This window comes from Mollisia scopiformis, assembly GCF_001500285.1.
Source record: "Mollisia scopiformis unplaced genomic scaffold LY89scaffold_48, whole genome shotgun sequence".
Taxonomy (NCBI): domain Eukaryota; kingdom Fungi; phylum Ascomycota; class Leotiomycetes; order Helotiales; family Mollisiaceae; genus Mollisia; species Mollisia scopiformis.
This window is the reverse complement of record NW_017263628.1, coordinates 41,242-58,087: the sequence shown is the minus strand read 5'-3', so window position 1 is coordinate 58,087 and position 16,846 is coordinate 41,242. Positions and strand designations below refer to the sequence as shown.

At 50.4% G+C, this 16,846-nt stretch overlaps 9 protein-coding genes across 9 annotated transcripts; 2 read left to right on the top strand and 7 right to left on the bottom strand.

The window, feature by feature from the left end:
• Positions 1-2: 2 nt before the first annotated feature.
• Positions 3-227, bottom strand: LY89DRAFT_564216 (uncharacterized protein; the record flags this gene model as incomplete). The annotated part of the gene is made up of 1 exon (XM_018208511.1): positions 3-227. A coding segment is annotated over one exon (225 nt), but the record flags the coding sequence as incomplete, so codon positions are not given.
• A 330-nt stretch (positions 228-557) lies between these two features.
• Positions 558-866, bottom strand: LY89DRAFT_603686 (uncharacterized protein; the record flags this gene model as incomplete). Its single annotated transcript, XM_018210317.1, is given in 2 exon segments — positions 558-714; positions 727-866. Coding segments are annotated over 2 exon segments (297 nt in total), but the record flags the coding sequence as incomplete, so codon positions are not given.
• Positions 867-903: 37 nt separating this feature from the next.
• LY89DRAFT_633257 (uncharacterized protein) lies at positions 904-1,812 on the bottom strand. Its single transcript, XM_018211339.1, has 2 exons — positions 1,232-1,812; positions 904-1,169 (listed from the first exon to the last, which is right to left on the bottom strand). The coding sequence occupies exons 1-2, from the start codon at positions 1,362-1,364 to the stop codon at positions 1,108-1,110; spliced, it is 195 nt and encodes a 64-aa protein (XP_018060566.1). The 5' UTR covers positions 1,365-1,812; the 3' UTR covers positions 904-1,107.
• Positions 1,813-2,391: 579 nt separating this feature from the next.
• Positions 2,392-3,291, bottom strand: LY89DRAFT_692641 (uncharacterized protein). Its single transcript, XM_018216576.1, has 2 exons — positions 2,827-3,291; positions 2,392-2,772 (listed from the first exon to the last, which is right to left on the bottom strand). The coding sequence occupies exons 1-2, from the start codon at positions 2,925-2,927 to the stop codon at positions 2,679-2,681; spliced, it is 195 nt and encodes a 64-aa protein (XP_018060565.1). The 5' UTR covers positions 2,928-3,291; the 3' UTR covers positions 2,392-2,678.
• Positions 3,228-3,657, bottom strand: LY89DRAFT_692640 (uncharacterized protein; the record flags this gene model as incomplete). Its single annotated transcript, XM_018216575.1, has 1 exon — positions 3,228-3,657. A coding segment is annotated over exon 1 (185 nt), but the record flags the coding sequence as incomplete, so codon positions are not given.
• Positions 3,658-4,990: 1,333 nt separating this feature from the next.
• LY89DRAFT_744045 (uncharacterized protein) lies at positions 4,991-5,584 on the bottom strand (the record flags this gene model as incomplete). Its single annotated transcript, XM_018221013.1, has 2 exons — positions 4,991-5,387; positions 5,436-5,584. The coding sequence occupies 2 exons, from the start codon at positions 5,582-5,584 to the stop codon at positions 4,991-4,993; spliced, it is 546 nt and encodes a 181-aa protein (XP_018060563.1).
• A 1,644-nt stretch (positions 5,585-7,228) lies between these two features.
• LY89DRAFT_744044 (uncharacterized protein) lies at positions 7,229-7,935 on the bottom strand (the record flags this gene model as incomplete). Its single annotated transcript, XM_018221012.1, has 3 exons — positions 7,229-7,461; positions 7,525-7,607; positions 7,652-7,935. The coding sequence occupies 3 exons, from the start codon at positions 7,933-7,935 to the stop codon at positions 7,229-7,231; spliced, it is 600 nt and encodes a 199-aa protein (XP_018060562.1).
• Positions 7,936-8,680: 745 nt separating this feature from the next.
• On the top strand, positions 8,681-9,823 carry LY89DRAFT_678976 (uncharacterized protein; the record flags this gene model as incomplete). The annotated part of the gene is made up of 2 exons (XM_018213786.1): positions 8,681-8,828; positions 9,012-9,823. The coding sequence occupies 2 exons, from the start codon at positions 8,681-8,683 to the stop codon at positions 9,821-9,823; spliced, it is 960 nt and encodes a 319-aa protein (XP_018060561.1).
• Positions 9,824-11,727: 1,904 nt separating this feature from the next.
• On the top strand, positions 11,728-12,015 carry LY89DRAFT_603691 (uncharacterized protein; the record flags this gene model as incomplete). Its single annotated transcript, XM_018210318.1, has 1 exon — positions 11,728-12,015. A coding segment is annotated over one exon (288 nt), but the record flags the coding sequence as incomplete, so codon positions are not given.
• Between the last annotated feature and the right edge of the window lie 4,831 nt (positions 12,016-16,846).

Here is a 16,846-nt window from a genome sequence, read left to right as displayed (position 1 = left end):
AGGACCAGCGAGTACGCCTCCTTTCCATCTCGTCCGGCCCGGCCAGACTCTTGGGCGAAGTCGACTAAAGACGACGGCTTATTGATGTGTATAACTAGACGAACGTGGGCATAGTCGAAGCTGGCGCTTAGTGCAGACGTGGCCACGATATACGGCTGGTCCGAGGAAGCAAGCCACGTTCTCAGCAGCTCCTCCTTTTGCTTAGCTGTGCCTGTATCAGCTGTGTATTAGGAGCAGCAGAGCAGCTCGGCTAGCGTAGCAGCATCTTCCTTTGTCCGCACGTACAAAATGATCTTGTCTCGAGCCCGATCCAAGAGCCGGCTATTCTCCCACGCGTCCCGAGCCCTCCGCGCGCCCTCCTCTAGAAGAGTCCCTAGCCTAGTAGCCCGCTGCACTAGATAGAACAGATTTCGCCGGTTTGTCGATGCCCGGATCACTTTGGGATTCACTAGGTTATTTTGCTCTTCAAACGTAGCTTACATTATCGGTGGTAGAGTAGCTGTTAAGTAAACAAACTACATACGGACGTTGTGGATTAAGGCGAGGTCAACTATAGCCTAGCGATAGTCGGACGCTATAATAGTTAAGTAAGCCTCATTAAACACAATACGGCCGAGGTCTTGTGTAGCCGCAAGCTTGTGGGCATAAGTCCGAAACTGTTCCGTATATGCTACTTTAACTATAATAAACACTAAGGGTGCATCTTGCTGCTCGCTAGGCGCCTACACTAAGTGATCGATCCCCAACTCTCGGACTCGGCGGAGGAGGTCCCCTCGTAGAGACATAAGGGGCAAGACTAAGATCGTTACCCTAGCATTAGGGAGGATGCAGGGTAGTATAAACAGCAGGCTCTTCCCTTCGCTAGTAGCTATAATAACCACTACTTGCTTAGTCTATAATATAACAGTAGTCACAGCCCGTTCCTAGGCTGCTAACCTCCATTGCAGCGTGTCATCCTAGTATAGCTTTCTGGCGCTCTTTAGTAGAGCCATAGCTGACCACTTCTTCCGTGGCCGGTAGACCCCTATGGCGATCTTCTTGAGCATTTGCGGACCACCAATGTCTTCACCATCCCGCTTCCTCTTCCCAGTAGGTCCAAGCAGCTGGTCAAGCCCCCATAAGTCCTTCCACAGAGTTGAAGCACGCAGATTCCGGCGGATAAGGCCATCCCACACGTTCCCAAAGTTAGCATTGTGCTAGTTTGCATATGCCCGGTTGACAGTCCGCGTACTATGGTTCCGCTGCTTGGTTATAACCCGAATGTTAGCCTCAATCTCTTCGGCATCCTCGTCGTTAGCCCCGTCGTTAACCTCAAAGCACCCAACGTTAGCTACAAACTTAGTTTTGATGATATTGACTGTCATCTGCCGCTAGTTGGCTATGTGTAGCCTAGGGATGCTGGCCCGACTACACGCCTGCTCTATGCACCGCGTGAGCCGGTTGTTAGCCCAGACCTTCCCGTCTTACCACCACAAGTACGGAGAGATAATAGTATGCGGGGCAGACTGGCGGAGGAAGACCTAGCGGAGCGGGATGATAACTACCAAGTAGTCGAGCAAGAGGTCTCCAACGGGTGCAAGTAAGAACCGGATATTATCCTTAAACTTGCCCGTCTGCTGCTGACCTTTGTGGTATGTGGTGTGTAGTATAACTAGCCCGTGCTTGAGGTAGACGTTTCGCCGCCGCTAGGTGTTACGCCAGGTGACGGAGAATAGTTCACTCTCGCGCAGAGGCTGGCCAGAACCCATGTGGATTAAGACTAAGAGCCTTTTTAGGAACTCGTTAGCCACAGCCTCATATTACTCAATCGCCTTCCCTCGCCAGACCTTGGCACCATCTGCGGTAGCATCCAGGAACGAGTCCCGCAACGGCTTTGAGTCTTAGATAACGGTTAGCAAAGACCTCACTAGCGGCTTTACTAGCTCAACGTTCTCCTGGTGCTAGCCAAAGAACTAGCTAAAGGCATCGGCGTCCAAGTTGTCCTTTAAAGCCTAAGTACGCATCCGCGGGAGGTTCTGGGCCCCGAACATTAGCTCGTCGTAGAGTAGGTGCTAGGCTTGCTAAAAGTCGGAGAGTAAGAGCCGCGGCACGTGATCTATATGCAAATTAACGTCCCAGTAGGTTAGGACCTTCTCATCCACATCCCACTGTGCTTAGTGCGGCCCAACGACCTCCTTTGAGACGGTAAACAGCAGTAAGCACTAGCCGAGGATCTCGCCCATGGGAGTCTCAGTGTCCTGCTTCAAGAACCGCCCGCAATACTGCTCAATGCACTCGAGCGTATCACCTAGCTCCGCCTTCTCTAGACAAGCGCTAGCGTGGAAGATGATTAGCTACACAACCCAGATCACACTAGACAAGCAGCTGTTGTAATTGCCCGGTTCCTTCTAAGTCTTAGTGTACGGCTTAACGCTGAGCATAGCACAGAAGCTGAGCAATAGGGAGCTATACCGATTGCCTCCAAATTCGTGGCAGATCAGCGCTATTGAGAGGACGGACATAGCATCTCTCAGCGCAGGCCGGTCCTGCTCGACAGCACTTTGGAAGGCCGCTTCCCACGCCTTCTCCTGGGCATCCGTGAGCTGGATGCAGCTCTTAGGGGTCCGCTAGTCGTCGTCGGCCGTGGTGAAGTGGCTGCCGCGGTAGACGACCCGGTAGCAGAACATCAGGAACTGCTTCTAGTAGCCGAAGTTGGTCTTAAGCGTATTAGGCTCCTTTTTGGGGTCGAAGGCGCGTATCTTCTGCCCCGGGGCAGCGCTAGTATGGAAACGGCTCAACGCTAGCTGCTATAGCCAGGTCAGCATACAGTCTGGGCCGTCGAAGCACTAGCTATGTGCCTCTGAGAAGATTTCGTCTATAACCTCTAGTATTAAGAATAGCTCGGGCTCGCTCTCGGCATTCTTTGGCACCGCAAAAGAGGTGTGCATCTCATCCTTCTTCAAGCCCCGCGTGTGCTCCTCAATGCCCGTCCGTCGAAGCCACGGCACCACAGCAGATTTATGGCTACCGAAGCCATAAACGACGTTAGCTTCTGCTTTGGTATCCTCCTTTGTAACCGCTACGTCCTCACTAAGCTGTTTGAAGAAGTCTGCCTCCCTTAGATCTAAGCTCTTTGTGCCGGCGTCTGCGGCTTCTTTGGCGTCATCCGCCACAAAATACCAGATGTGCTGCTTTTCGGCGAAGAAGGTCTGTAGCTTGCACCTCCGCTAGAGGGGGCTCTTCTAATGTAATGTAGGCTTCTGCTAGTGCGCCTTGGACACATGTAGCTAGATGGTCTGGAGGCTCTGTGTGAGGCCCGCCGAGCACGTTAGGCACTAGAAGCCATCCTAGAGCCGTAGGCCAGCCACTACTTAGGTCGGTACGGCTACCTACTCCGGGACCAGCAGGCCGTAGGTTGCAAAGAGCTCGACGAGAGCCTTCAACGGTACACCTCGCAGGTAGTGCGGCTTCTGCTTGAGGTGTCGAAGCCAGACGCTGCGTCCGGGGCGTAAACAGACCCCGCACTGGGTGCAGAGCAGCCCCTGCCACTCCGGCTTGTAGAGAAACCCGTCGCTCATAGTCCGTCCGTAGGCCGCCCTACCCTAAGCCGTCGCGGAAGACGACGAGGCCAAAAACAGAGGTCATCGACCGGCGCTGGGCAGCACATATTATGGTGAACTTATCATGGTGGACTGGTCCGTGCATCCCCCCCTGATCCAGGGTCATTTCGCTTCGGGAGCCGCATAGTTCGCCATAGTAAGTCGAATTTCTAGAGGTAGATCTTAGCGGCTACTGTGCTTACCTAGTATTAGCCCTCTTCCTTGATCATCCACTCTGCGATCTCAGCCTTGATTGCGGCGCTAGCATCACCACTGCCACTACCGCTGCTGTTGTTAACATCACATAACTAACGCGTCTCGTTTACCACCCAGTATCGCGCCCTCTTCTCCCGAAACCACGTCTGCAGCTAGACAGCTCTAAATAGCTCCTCGTCTTTTAAGCGCTTCTTATCATGCTCTATATTGCTGTGCTATCGCATAACACGCCGGTTAGTCGTCTTATACGCGCAGTCTCTGCATTGGAAGCCGTCGACTATTGGGAGGACTGGCTGGGGCAGAGACCCGTCCAATGGCAGTAGCACGCTACGGAAATCATACTACCACTACCACTGCTTGAGATACTCTACAAGCTGCTATCGAGATTCGAGTCTGACTTGGTGTTTATTACATAAGTGGGTGCTGATCGCGCCTAGACTTAGAGCTTGCCGGCAGCTAGCAAAGTGGCAAATGATCACGTAGAACTTTGTATTTAATGTTAGCCATAGCCTTAACACTTCGGGCAGTGGCGGTAGTAGTTGTATAGACTCGGTAGACATCTTAAAATCAATTAGTTTGTGAGAATTAAGTATAATAAACCATAACTCTAGAATGCATATTCTAGTAAATACATTTATTAACACAGACCACTACTTGGCCAGTGCTATTAGCGAGCCTTACCAAAGAAAATGCATATTCTAGTATATGCAATGTAAAATACTGTTAGGGTCAGTGAGGGAAGAGCAGTATAAGTACTTGGACCGGCGATATAAATTCCTCCACGACCGCATCACAGTCGATACTCGCGCTCGAAAGCAGAGGAGGGCTACGACCGACGGTATGGAGTATGGCGTTAAGCACGAGCACAGCGTCATGGGCAGAGGCGGCGCCAGGCAAAAATAAAACGGCTAGCCTTGGAGACACGCCGTAAGATGGCTCCTTCACACATGTAATATAATAAATAGTATATAATACTTCACCTTTTTGATATACGGCCGCGACTTTAAAGATAATCACATAATAATTTCACAGCTAGCTAAAAAGTGGTATGAATTAACTCTTGTATTCTAGTTACACCGTTTACTCGTCATCCAGCATTCACCAACCTGCCAAAATAAGCATGCCTCCTCCCCTCCAAGGAAATATGCTATATATTGACTCAGCAGATGCAAGGTTGTGATGTCACACTTCCTCTCTTATGCCTGTGGCGGAGCGGGATGCTTCTTCTGCATATGCTCTTGCAGCTTGTCTTTGCGACTATACGGCTTCCCAAGGCTCTTCTTGCATCCAGGAACAGGGCAGAAGTGCAGAGTAGCACAGTTGTGCCAAGATCGCACATGTCGATCTCGGTCAGCCTTACGTGTAAAAGATGATAAGCATCCGAGCACTTCGCACCAATAGCGACCCTCGTGCAGCTTGTCGAAGAAGGCTGGGTCGAAGGCTGGGTCGAAAGCTGGGACAAAAGTTGGGTTCAAGGATGGGTCAAGGGGTTGGAATAAATCCTCGGCAAGAGATAAGTTGCCGTCAATAGGAAGGGGAGCCAAGGACGGATTGCTTGCTATAGTAGGATAGGGATCGGGGGCACTAAGACGGCTACTCGCATAAAGTGTTAGTCATGTGAATTAAAAAAAAAATCCTTACCTGGCTCCAGCCATGTCATATAACTGGCTGGGCGCAGGCTTTGCATTCATTTGGCTAGCTTGAAATTGCTCTTTTGGTAATGTGTTCGAAAACGAAGGCATTAAGGGCGTAATCGAGGGCGCAGTCGAGGGCGGCCAATCGGAAGCCATGACGTGTTGTAGCGAGTAATGGGGGGATGATCTGATCGTTCTTATCTGCAAAAAGCGTGTGTGGAGGTCGAAAAAGGGCAGGAAATTTGGGTGGGGACAGTAGTTGCTTATATGTTTTGTTTGCAGTCCTCCAAAAGGGCGTATATCCCTGGCTGTTCCTTGGGCCAATGAAAGGTGGCCGGTGGAGAGTGGCCAAGGGAAAAGGGTCCAAGGGAAAAGTGACTAAGGGAAACTCCCCTTATGAAATAGCGATGTGCAACAAAAATAATCCTATAACGCCAAAAATATAAAGCTTCGTTTTATTGGAAAGTTCCCATTTAAATTCACGTGATATGCCTAGTCTTTGGAATATATTTCATCCCAAAATAGACCTCTTTAACTACCTATAACCCCTCGAGAAAAATCAACGCTATTATAAAAACCAGATGAGAGTGGGTATTCATCTCCCCCCTGAGACGGCCCTACTCCAGATGAAAAGACAGCATCCAAAACAGCAATATTATTCTCATCCATATTAGCTAGCATCGTCACCGCTCTTCTTGCCTGCGACTTGCCTAATCCGCTACTACCATCGGTAATACAGCCCACATTGATCTCTTCAAGAAGCTTTAAAGGATTGGCTTGAAGAGGGATTTCGTCAATTGTTTCCAAATGCTCGAGACGTAAGAGCTGCTTAGGAGGAGCCTCGCCTTTCCACGAAGCAGAAACCCGGTCCGAGATGATCTCTCCCATCGAGACGGCAGCAGGGTTTAGAGCGCGGATTAGGTAAAAGTAAACCGGTAGATATGTGAGCGGGAGTTTCTCAAACTAGTTGTTAGATCCTTGTGGAACGAGTGTAAGTATCCCGATACTAAATTCCTCTCGCAGCATATGCCACTTCTCCGCATTAGCCAGCGTTGCCCGAAACGTCTTGTCGATGCCATAACGTGGCTTGCCCGCATGGACCGGATAGCATGCCTAGAACATCTGATCCTTGGCAATATCGCGAACATCCTCATCAAAGACATCCCGGACTCGACAACTCGTATTCGATCCCGGCGAGTTTTGTTGGAGCGAGAAGCGTGATAGGGCTTCTAGGGTCTCGAGGTAAACTTCGTATAGATACGCAAGGTTGATCCGGTGAAGAACATCTAGGACAGCACGGCGAAGCGTCGTGTTGGTAGCAGCATAGTAGGCACAAGAGAACCGCTCTAGGGCGGGGTGTCGCTCTGTGGCCGAGCCCCTTTGCGCAACGCCGTGAGAGGTGTGAGCCGCGTAGTCTCGCCGCCAATAAGAACAAGCCTGACGAAAATTCTCGAGAGCATCGCGTCCTCCCAATGCCAAACTTTGACTAATGATCGCACCTCGGTGTTTTTAAGAGACTTAGATGCCAGTTGCAACTTCGTGCTAGTAGAGGACAGCTTTGGCATCCGTCTCAACTGTAGCGATCGGGTTCTAGCTATCTGACCCGCTTTGAGAAGATGCAGAGTCTTGGGAGGATGGGATCACAGGAATCGACGTTGGTTTCGAACCCGGAACGTTCCCTTCGACCCCCTCGATCGAGCTGACAATCACGTCTGTCCCATGGTCGGACGGAATGGTAGAAGGAGCGGCATTATTAGCCTTACATGCGCCATCATCGCTCTGCTCTACCTCCACGCGTAGTTAGTTCTCGTCATCCTTATCATCGGCATCTGAGAATTCGGGGCTCGAGTTCGGCCTACTACCAGGGTCTATTACAAGTCTCTTAGCAGGCCATTGTAGACTGAAGCTAGCTTTTCGCTTCGACTTCCGCTTGGTGACCCATCCGCATATAAGATCCTCAGGACCGTAGATGGGGCCAACTAGTCTACTAATTGCCTTTTCCCAAGCACATGGACTAGATGTAGCAGGAGCGGCTAGTGGGGATCTTGATCACTTTTTAGTGTAACCTTAGATATCGGACAGAGAACACGACGAACCTTGGCTCTTGACGGGACTACAATGAGGAATAGATCGTTGGGGGGTCCTTCCCGTGGCTGCTCTAGCGCTAGTCTCGGTATCGCTACTAGATGAGCAGATCACGCGTGAGAGGAAGGGCCTCCGTACAGCCCGGCGTCGGCAAGTCCTAGTTTCGGGTGCCGATTCGATGTGCGCCGTATTCGTCGGAGTTCCAGGCCTAGGGTTCGGCTGAGTGGGAAGAGGTTCACGACGAGGTTCGGTTTGAGTAGCCATATCCCGACGGCTAGGCTCGTCTGGAAGCCTTCGTCGACCACCACCAAGGCGGTAATTGGCGGGGACTTTGGGCTGAGAATCCAACTTCTCTTGATGCTTAGTCTCGATATAACGACGAAAATCGGCATAGCTAGTGCTAATGCAAACCCCAAGGCCATCGGAAGTGCTTGGAAGATCCAAGTATAGTTCGTTGATCTAACTAAAAAGGGTCCGTAAAGCCTCCCGGATATTGGGAGCAAGGATGCTGGATTCGAGGTTTTTAATAGCTAACATCTCGCGGAAGTGATATAGTGATAGATGTAAAGATAAGAGGTTTGGGGATGTAAAAGAAGAGAAAAAGAAGAGGAAGTAATATGGGAGGAATGGATTATTCTTATACGAGAATGATTATCCTTCGGAACCGGGAAGTAAGCAGCCTTTTAATCTTACTAAAGACACTGCCTTCATAATATTCGAATGATTTATTTCCTCGCACCCTTTTATGCTTAAGATTAAAGAAAGCTAGAGCGTCATTTTAAGAGTAGTCGTCGAGAGAAGGATGCCAGCCACCTCGTTTACCCTGGTCTAGCGTGCCGCGTTCCCCTTGAAATGCGGCACGCTAGACTAGGATTACCACAGCCTGCCTCAGTCTTCAGGCTTATAATCAGTCTTAGGGAGATTGCTCTCAAATCCTAGCCCCGACGATTATTAAAGCCCTAGGGCCATAGGAAATAAATCTCCTCGTTCGACTAGATTTGATATTAAATTTACCTTGTTTTGAAATGACCTTCTAGAAGTAAGTGCCAACTCTCGAGGTAAGACGGTAGCTAAAATACTTATATAACTCTACTGCATACCTCTCCTTAATTCTTCTCATCTACGCTACTATTCTTCTATTCTTCTATTTGTCATTTCACAAATCCAATGAACCGTTCACGTCTACCTCAATTCGTACTCGAAGGCGGCAAATTCCACCTAGCTGACGCCCTCTTCAACTCATTCAAATTTAAGATCCGCTGCCCAAACTGTGTTGGGAACCCTCTTAAACCTAGATTTATCAAGGATGAAGCAGGTAAGGGAGGCAAGGATGGGCAACCACGCCGAATGTGGACGTGCTAGCGCTCCAACTCGAGGAGTGCCTCGGGCACATGTGGTCGAGCGACATGCACCGAGTACATCGACCTGGCCAGAAAACAACTAGACTAGACACAGTTTGCCGAAGTCCTAGAACGTGTTTATCAACATTTCCCACCAGAACAGGAGGAGTATGCGGCTCTGCAAGGATACTGTAACCTAGGCACAACACACACTACACCTGCGTCAAGCCTGGGATCCCAGACCCTTCCGAGGAAACGAAAGGCGGACGAAGAACTCCCATTTCTGGACAAGACGACCCGCCACTCCCAGGCCCAGGAGAGACGAGAGAGCAGTGGACCTAACACATCGTCCTTGCAATCAACCCTGCAACACCTCGAGTCAATGATTGAGATGAGTAAGACCTGGCAGGAGCAGCACCGAATGCTTACCATCTTCCTCACCTCGTCCAGCCCACCCCAACCAACGCCTTCGTGCGAAACACCATCATGGTCCTCGCCAAGCCTAGCCCCAAAGCACATCTTTTCCTCCGATGCCAGCATCCCCTGCACATACCCAGAGGACGAGCTCAGCTCTTCACCACCGAACCCGTCCTCAGATTCGACCAAGCCAATCAACGTAGATCTGAGCTCCTCGATGCCTAAACCTGAACCCCAGTCGAAATCTACTAGCCCAGTCAAGGTATACGTGAGAAGTGCGGTGTTTAAACGCTCATACGATCCTGCCCCGCCAACCGACATCCCATCTAGCTCTCCGGTCTCACCACCTCCAGATCGCCCGTTCGATCCTATCAATCGAGCCAGAGAATTAGTACAGCAGTTCAAGCAAGCTAGAGCAGACCCCGCAACAGCAACTGAAAAACGGCGAGCCATCCGACAGCAAGCAAGAACGGACGGGGTCTATTCCAATTTTCAGGCCCTCTTAAACCAATCTGCCCCCAACCCTGAGCTGAAATGCTCCGAACGAACATGAATCTCCGCATTGGGTACATCAACGTTCGAGGCCTTTCTCTCGCTTTATGGGAAGCCTGCCATATCCTTCTCAGCTAGCGCTTCGATTACCTCTTCATCGCGGAGACGTGGTTTGTAAACCATCACATCTACTGTCGGGATCGTCGATTTATTGCCTCGACAAATCTGACAACCAAAAACCTCCAAGGTAGACAGCGAGGCGAGATTTACCTCTTGGGATCTTATCATGCTCGAAGCAAGGTGGAGAAGGTCGATATCACAGAACATAGCCTCACATTTTATCGAGGCAAGCATTCCTTCTCAAGGGTGTATTTCCCACCAACAACCCTCGACTCCAACACGCTCGCGTCACTTCTCGATTCTCTCAAATCCTCAACCGTAATCGTGGGAGACATTAACACACGTTTCCGAGATCCCCTCTACTAAGCCGGAGAAGCAAGCCCACCGGAGCGTCTTCAAATCTGGACAGACTTCCTTACGGAGACCGATTACTAACATCTCAAGCCCGTCCGAGGAACAGAAAAACTCACCACCGATCACTGCTTTGTCCGGTCAAGCCAAGTGTCGACGCTCGAGCTATTGAACAACACAAGCCGAAAGATCAAGACCGACTACAAATACACCCTCTGCCTCACCTTCGGACGCCGAGATCAGGGAGAGGCTTTCGTTCCAAGCATCAAACGCTTTCGCGTCAGCCAGCTCTCCAAGTCACACGTGAGAGATGCAATAATCGACTTGATCCGTCGCTCAAGCCGACTATTCTCGGCAAGTGATAACATCGATGAGATGAATACGAAGCTAGTCGAATTTTGTCAACAGATCCAAGAGAAGACGATTAGTCTTTCTACACCACAGCAGAACCGGACTCCTCAAACCCACAAACCCTCCGTTCGCGAGCAGACGGTCACAGCAAGCATTCGCTTGTACAAGCAAGCGTGCTAGTCGTTAGAGGAGAATGATGTGATCTTTCCCACCCCAGAAGCTTTGAGCCGAGGGATGGATGCAATAGCAGAGAACCTGGCCATCTTCCAAGAACGCTGGTCGGGACGTCCATTTCAAGCTCAGCCGACGCAAGTGAGCTCGGAAGAGGTAATCTCGTAGACGAGAGAGCAAGTGGTCAAGGAGATCCAAGAACAAGAAGCGGAGAAGAGCTGTGGGGCAGATGGCACGCATATCCGATTCCTGAAAGCAGTCTAGGAGACGGCTATTATCACGTGGCTACAAGAACTCTACAACCGATGCCTCCGTGAAGGGAAGACGCCGCGAGCTTGGAACGAATCGGAGATCTATCTCTTAACAAAAGACGTCAATCGGAAACGAGATGCCCAGAACCTCCGCCCAATCTCGATCATCTGCATCTTCCGAAAGGTGTTTGAACGACTGCTCCTTCTCCAGGCCCAAGGCCAACCGTAGGCCCAACTCCACCCGGCTCAAGCAGGATTCCGTCGGAGCTACTCCACATATAGCAACGCCGCTATAGTTCACGCCCTCCTCTCGTCCAAAGCACAATCGACGGCCGTCTTCCTCGACTTCAAATCAGCCTTTGATGTCATCGACCACCAGCAGCTAGACGCCAAGTTAGCCGCGAGAGGATGTCTAGGAACGCTCCGCCTCTTGATCCAAGACCTAATGTTTCTTAACCTTAAGTCCCGGATTCTGATCAATAGACGAGTCACCGACTAGTTCTCGCGGTCACGGGGGGTCTTTCAAGGCTCACCACTCTCACCGTAGCTCTTTAATCTCTTTGTGGATGATTTACTATACTAGGTCAATACCCACACACCGGGGATTCCTCTCTGCCTCTTCTACGCCGACGATAGCGTGATTATTACCCACTCCAAGACCGATCTGGCCCAGCTATTGCGAGTCGTGGAGGACTAAACGGTAGAAAATGCCATCTTCCTCAACCCGGCCAAGTGTACCGTCGTCACTTCCCGATCGGACCTTCCCTCCCTTCTCGTTTACGGGCAGGAGATCCCGAGAGCAGAGTCGTACACCTACCTTGGGTTTCCGGTGACCGCAAACGGGATCGACTTCCAACAGTACCTCGATCAACGGATCCAGGCTGCGGTGGGGCGAGCACACTGGCTAGGAGTTCAGAGTAACTCCTGGGGTCCGGCACATCGACTTCGGATCTACAAGCAATTCCTTACACCGATATTTGAATACAGTGCTCCACTAGTGTGGGCATAGGCCAAAGAGCATCCCCAACATCAAGAAGCATTTCATTGTGCCTGTTTAGGGTTCAAAGATCTCATAGCGTGGATTTCCAATACCTCAGACAGCCGGCATCTGGTCACAGCCAACCTCTGCGGTCTGTCAACACCAGGACGACGGTTTGAGCGCTTGAGCACAGCTTATCAGATGATCTTAGAGCAGATGAATCCCGAATGCCCTCTCAAGCAACTCCTCGGGCAATCACACTCTTACTCTAGTCTCTAGTCCTTTACTTACCATCTTGGGAATGATCCAGGCTACTCCCGCTTCAAAGAGACGACCAACTTCCAACCCACCGTCCGAATTGCCCTCGCCCGCTTCCTTCGCGCAGAGCTGCATCACACCATCCACACAGAATCTCTCAGCTCTCATCTTACCTCCCTTATCCCGATGGAGAGTCGCAAAGTCCCAGGCTTACTCTTGGCCGATATCTCGTTAGCTACTCCGGTCTCAGCACAGAGCATGCTTCTCCAATACCACCGGAGGAACTTTATGTTTAATGCCGTCTGTGCATGTGACCCAGAAGTCCGATTTCATCGAGGCCATGAGACCTGCCCAGCATTAAACCATCCCTTTCGGTTAACTCGAATCGAGCAACGCTTAAAGCAAGAGATGAAATCTGAGCTGCCCTTTTTCGGGTGCAAGTTTACAGATATCGATTATCTGCTCAATTCGGGTCGGCTACAACACGTGATCTTCATCTTGTCAGAGATCCAGAAGCAGCTGCGGCAGGTTTACAAAGCAACCCAAACGATAGACACTTTAGGGTTAGCCTAGTTTTCTCTATTAGCTTCTGATATGACCTCATACGTAGAAAGTCTTTTGTTGCACATCGCAAAAAGAGCGACGCCCTATTAGCGCCCCACTAGTACAGTTTGGAGCGCGCTCAACCAACCAATTTGACCTAGGATGTCGTTAAACTCAGCTAACTAAGGGGATCGAGTATGGGTGGCATATGATTCTCTTGCCTGAACATGCGTAACTGTTCGTGCCTAAGCATGCGTAACGGCTCGAAGAAGTAGATGATATTAGCTGTGGGGAGGGGGGAAGGAATATCAGTCCTAAGCACGACGAAATATGCTCCGGTCAGCAGAGGACGTGAGGAGGGATGTCATGGGATAGCCTCGAAGGGCTTGTAAAATCGCTGGATTGGGAGAGTAGGAAGTCTCGATAAGTGGGGCAGTGGCATCTCTCTACTCTGTCGTCTTGGTTGAGACGAGCAATACGACCCGGGTTGAGCCCCGAGAGCTGGAATTCAACATTATCAGCACACTCTGTCTGTCGAAAAGGGTGGACGTCCCTAGAGTAGACGGTCACGCTCTGGTTCAATAGAGTTGTCTTGGTTCCAGCAGCGAGAATCCAAGACCGTGGGACAAAACGGGAGGCTGTGGAGGTGGTGAGGACGTGCACTGAGGAAACAGGCCGCAGGAAGGAGAAAACCTAGGTGAAGACAGTTAGACTCGGATGGCCTTCGTTTGAGCTGCTCGAGGGACGGCTGTTATACACAATCTCACGGAGGACACACCGCCGTAGAAAACGTGGAACTCCTGTCTTGTGGGACCATGGGTAGCAAAACCGAATCAAAAGGGACTGGCTATGCATGGGCACTCGACTCCACAGAATGAGAGGGTGGATTAATGGGCGGGTTCTTAGGGCTCGGTTTCTGGATAGGACTGGGTTATCTGATATGCCTCCTCTCTGTCAGATGATTGGGAACATCGCTCTTCCTGACTGACTCTCGGGCGGGTAGTAGACGGATCTACAGGTGGTGCTGGATAGTACCCTCATGGACATGGGCTGTATCTGGAGACGTTACTATTCTTTCCGCCAGCGGCAACACCGGACCACTACGGGCTGACAATGACGTACTGGGATTGGACAAACTTGCGGTTTGCCTGATTATGCTGGGAAATATCGATGGGAGCTGAGGATCTTGTATGAGATGTAGTTGTTGTCTGGATGGAAAAGCACTGCAGTCGGAATACCACCAAGGCAACCTTCAATATGTAGCTAGTTATCAGCGTCGAAGATAGCAAATATGAACTCCTAACCCTAACCCCCTCGATCACCGTGTACTTAGCATTCTTCGAGTCAAACTTCTTTGACGGTCGCTTCGTACGAATATGCTCTAGATTGAGCCAGACCTTGTCTCCCACTTTGAAGCTTGGTGCTTGTTGTCCCGTCCGGTTGGCCGCATCCTCTTGGACTTGCTGAGCTACTGCTATAGATGCTTGGGCCCATTCACAAGCGTCTCTTAGCTTCCGTACAATGCTCTCTCCACGCTGGATCGGGCTTACGGTTCCTCGTACGGGGTTCTCTACATCGTCGAATTGCACTGGGAGCACATGATATCCGTGTGTAAGGAAGAAGGGGCTCACTCCCGTGCTTCCCGAGTCGTGGTTATTCAGAGCAAGTTCTGCGATAGGCATAAGAGATGCCCAATTGCTCTGTGCGTAATCCACGTACGTCCGTACGTACGCTTCCACATCTTAGTTCATCCTTTCCGTTGACCCATCGGTCTTAGGGCTAAACGCTGTCGATAGTCTCCGTACGATCTTGAGCAACTAGCACACCCGTGCCCACAAAGCCGATGTGAATTAGTTCCTCGGTCCGAGACGATTGCTTTCGGTAGTCTATGGTGGCGGTAAAAGATCCGTACGAACGTTTTTGCTACTGCTTTAGCAGTAAGAGTAGAGCATGGCTCTAGGATCACACCTTTGCTTAATCTGTCTGTGATCACAAGCAAGTTCGTACACTCTTGGCTCAGCGGAAGCTCTGTAATGAAATCTATAGAGATCTCACTCCATATCCTCTCTGGGATAGGTAAAGGCTTTAAAAATCCATTGCGCCGATCCCTCCAGGCTTGCTTCTTCCGACAGCTATCATAGTTCCGTACAAACCGTCTAATGTCTTGTAGCATGCCTGGCCAAAAGAACTGTCTTATCATTAAGGCAACCGTAGCTTCTCGGCCAGGGTGGCCCGCCATCATCGAATCGTGGGTCTCTTGGATAAGTCCCGTACGGAGAGGTTCCGACTTAGGAACCCAGCGTCTTCCTCGGAATAGTAGTCGGCACTAGGCGTCTATTTCACACTCTGAGATAGATACCTTCACTCGGAGCTCGGTTGGGAACACACGCTTTCCATTCTCGATCGACTCCACTATCTTGCCGTACGAGGTGTTTGCTTCACAGGCATTCTCCTATAAACTTTGCAAGTCTACTCGTTCGGTCGTCTCCACCGGCATAGCTTGGACCTTTTGTCTAGCTTCGACCTTCCTTGGGGGAGCAAACATCTTTGGCTTTAGCAATTACATATAACGATGCTTAAGTCTCTCGTCCGAGAGAGAAACGGGCAAGTCTTGCTCCCTCCTCGAAAGGGCATCGGCCCTCACGTTCGTACGGCCTGGGACATACTGGATTGTGAAGTTGTACCGAGAGAGAGCAAGAGACCATCGTATTTGGCGTTCCGTAAGCTTTCGAACTGTCATAAAGTATTCTAGGTTTCGATGATCTGTTCGAATTTGGAAGTCTCTCACGCTACGAAGTTCCGCGTCCCACTTATCCAAGCATCGTACGATCGCTAACATTTCTTTATCGTAAATCTCGTAGTTGCACTCGGCCGGAGAGTTCTTCTTCGAGAAGTATGCACACAGTCGAAGTAATCCATCATCTCCGTATTGCATTAACGTCCCTCCGACGCACTAGCCTAACGAGTCCGTCTCCACAATCGTTGTTCGGTCCGCATCGAACGGGGCCAATACCGGATCTTCGGTGAATAGCTTCTTTAGCTGTACGAAGGCTCGATTAGCTTCGTCTGTCCAAACGAACGCGGTATCCTTTTTTGCCAGGCCTATTATCGGTCGTACGACCTTCGAGAACCCTTAGATAAACTTCCTATAAAAGTTCGCGAATCCAATAAAGCTCTGGACTCCTTTTACCGATCGAGGGGCTTCCTAGCTTAGAATGGTTTGCACCTTTTGAGGGTCCATTCGTACGCCCACTCCAGCCTCTATTACAAACCCGAGGTATTTGGTCGTCTTTACCTCGAACTCGCACTTATTAATATCCAATTGCAGTCCTGCATCTTGTAATCGACGGAGTACCTTCCGTACGTGCTCTCTATGCTCAGCCAATGACCCTTCCGAGTACACAAGAACGTCGTCTACATACGCCGAGCAGAATTCGTCCAAGTACTCTCATAACGCCCAATTAATGTACTTTTGAAACGTACTAGGCGCGTTAGCTAACCCGAACGGCGTTACTAGCCATTCATATAGCCCGTACCTCGTACGAAAGGCTATCTTCCATTCATCTCCCTTTGCAACCCGAATCTTATAAAAAGCCGCGATTACATCAAACTTCGTGAACCACTTGGCTTTACCGATCGTACGAAGCGTCTCTTGTATTAGTGGCAACGGATATCGGTCTTTCCTTGAAATCCGGTTCAAGGCTCGGTAGTCTACGCAAAATCGTAACCCACCTCCTGGCTTCCGTACGAAGAGAACCGGCGCAGCAGCCGGTGAATTGCTTACTCGAATAAACTGCTTGTCGAGCAAGCTAGTCAGCGTTTTTCGAAGCACTACAAGCTCATCTCGTGACATACTGTATAAGGGACCCCAAGGTATAGCTGGCTCTTTCTCATTAACCTTTTCTAGCTCGATCGCATGGTCTACGCCGGGGCCTCGAAGAGGCGGAAGCTTCTCTGCCTTTGCTCGATCAAACGCCTTTAAAAACTCGAAATAGTGCGATGGTAGTTTTGTGCGAGGATTAGTCTCCTTTTTCACCGTAAGAGCCTTTTCGATATCTGC

What these genes read in the sequence shown, in the direction of transcription:
- LY89DRAFT_692641 (XM_018216576.1), bottom strand. Translation starts at nt 2,927, where the DNA reads ATGCACACCTCTTTTGCGGTGCCAAAGAATGCCGAGAGCGAGCCCGAG. An exon ending in TTCTCAGAGGCACATAGCTA is followed by an intron (nt 2,773 to 2,826) that starts GTGCTTCGACGG and finishes GCTAGCGTTGAG; the next exon opens with CCGTTTCCATACTAGCGCTG.
- LY89DRAFT_633257 (XM_018211339.1), bottom strand. Translation starts at nt 1,364, where the DNA reads ATGACAGTCAATATCATCAAAACTAAGTTTGTAGCTAACGTTGGGTGC. An exon ending in AACCAAGCAGCGGAACCATA is followed by an intron (nt 1,170 to 1,231) that starts GTACGCGGACTG and finishes GGGAACGTGTGG; the next exon opens with GATGGCCTTATCCGCCGGAA.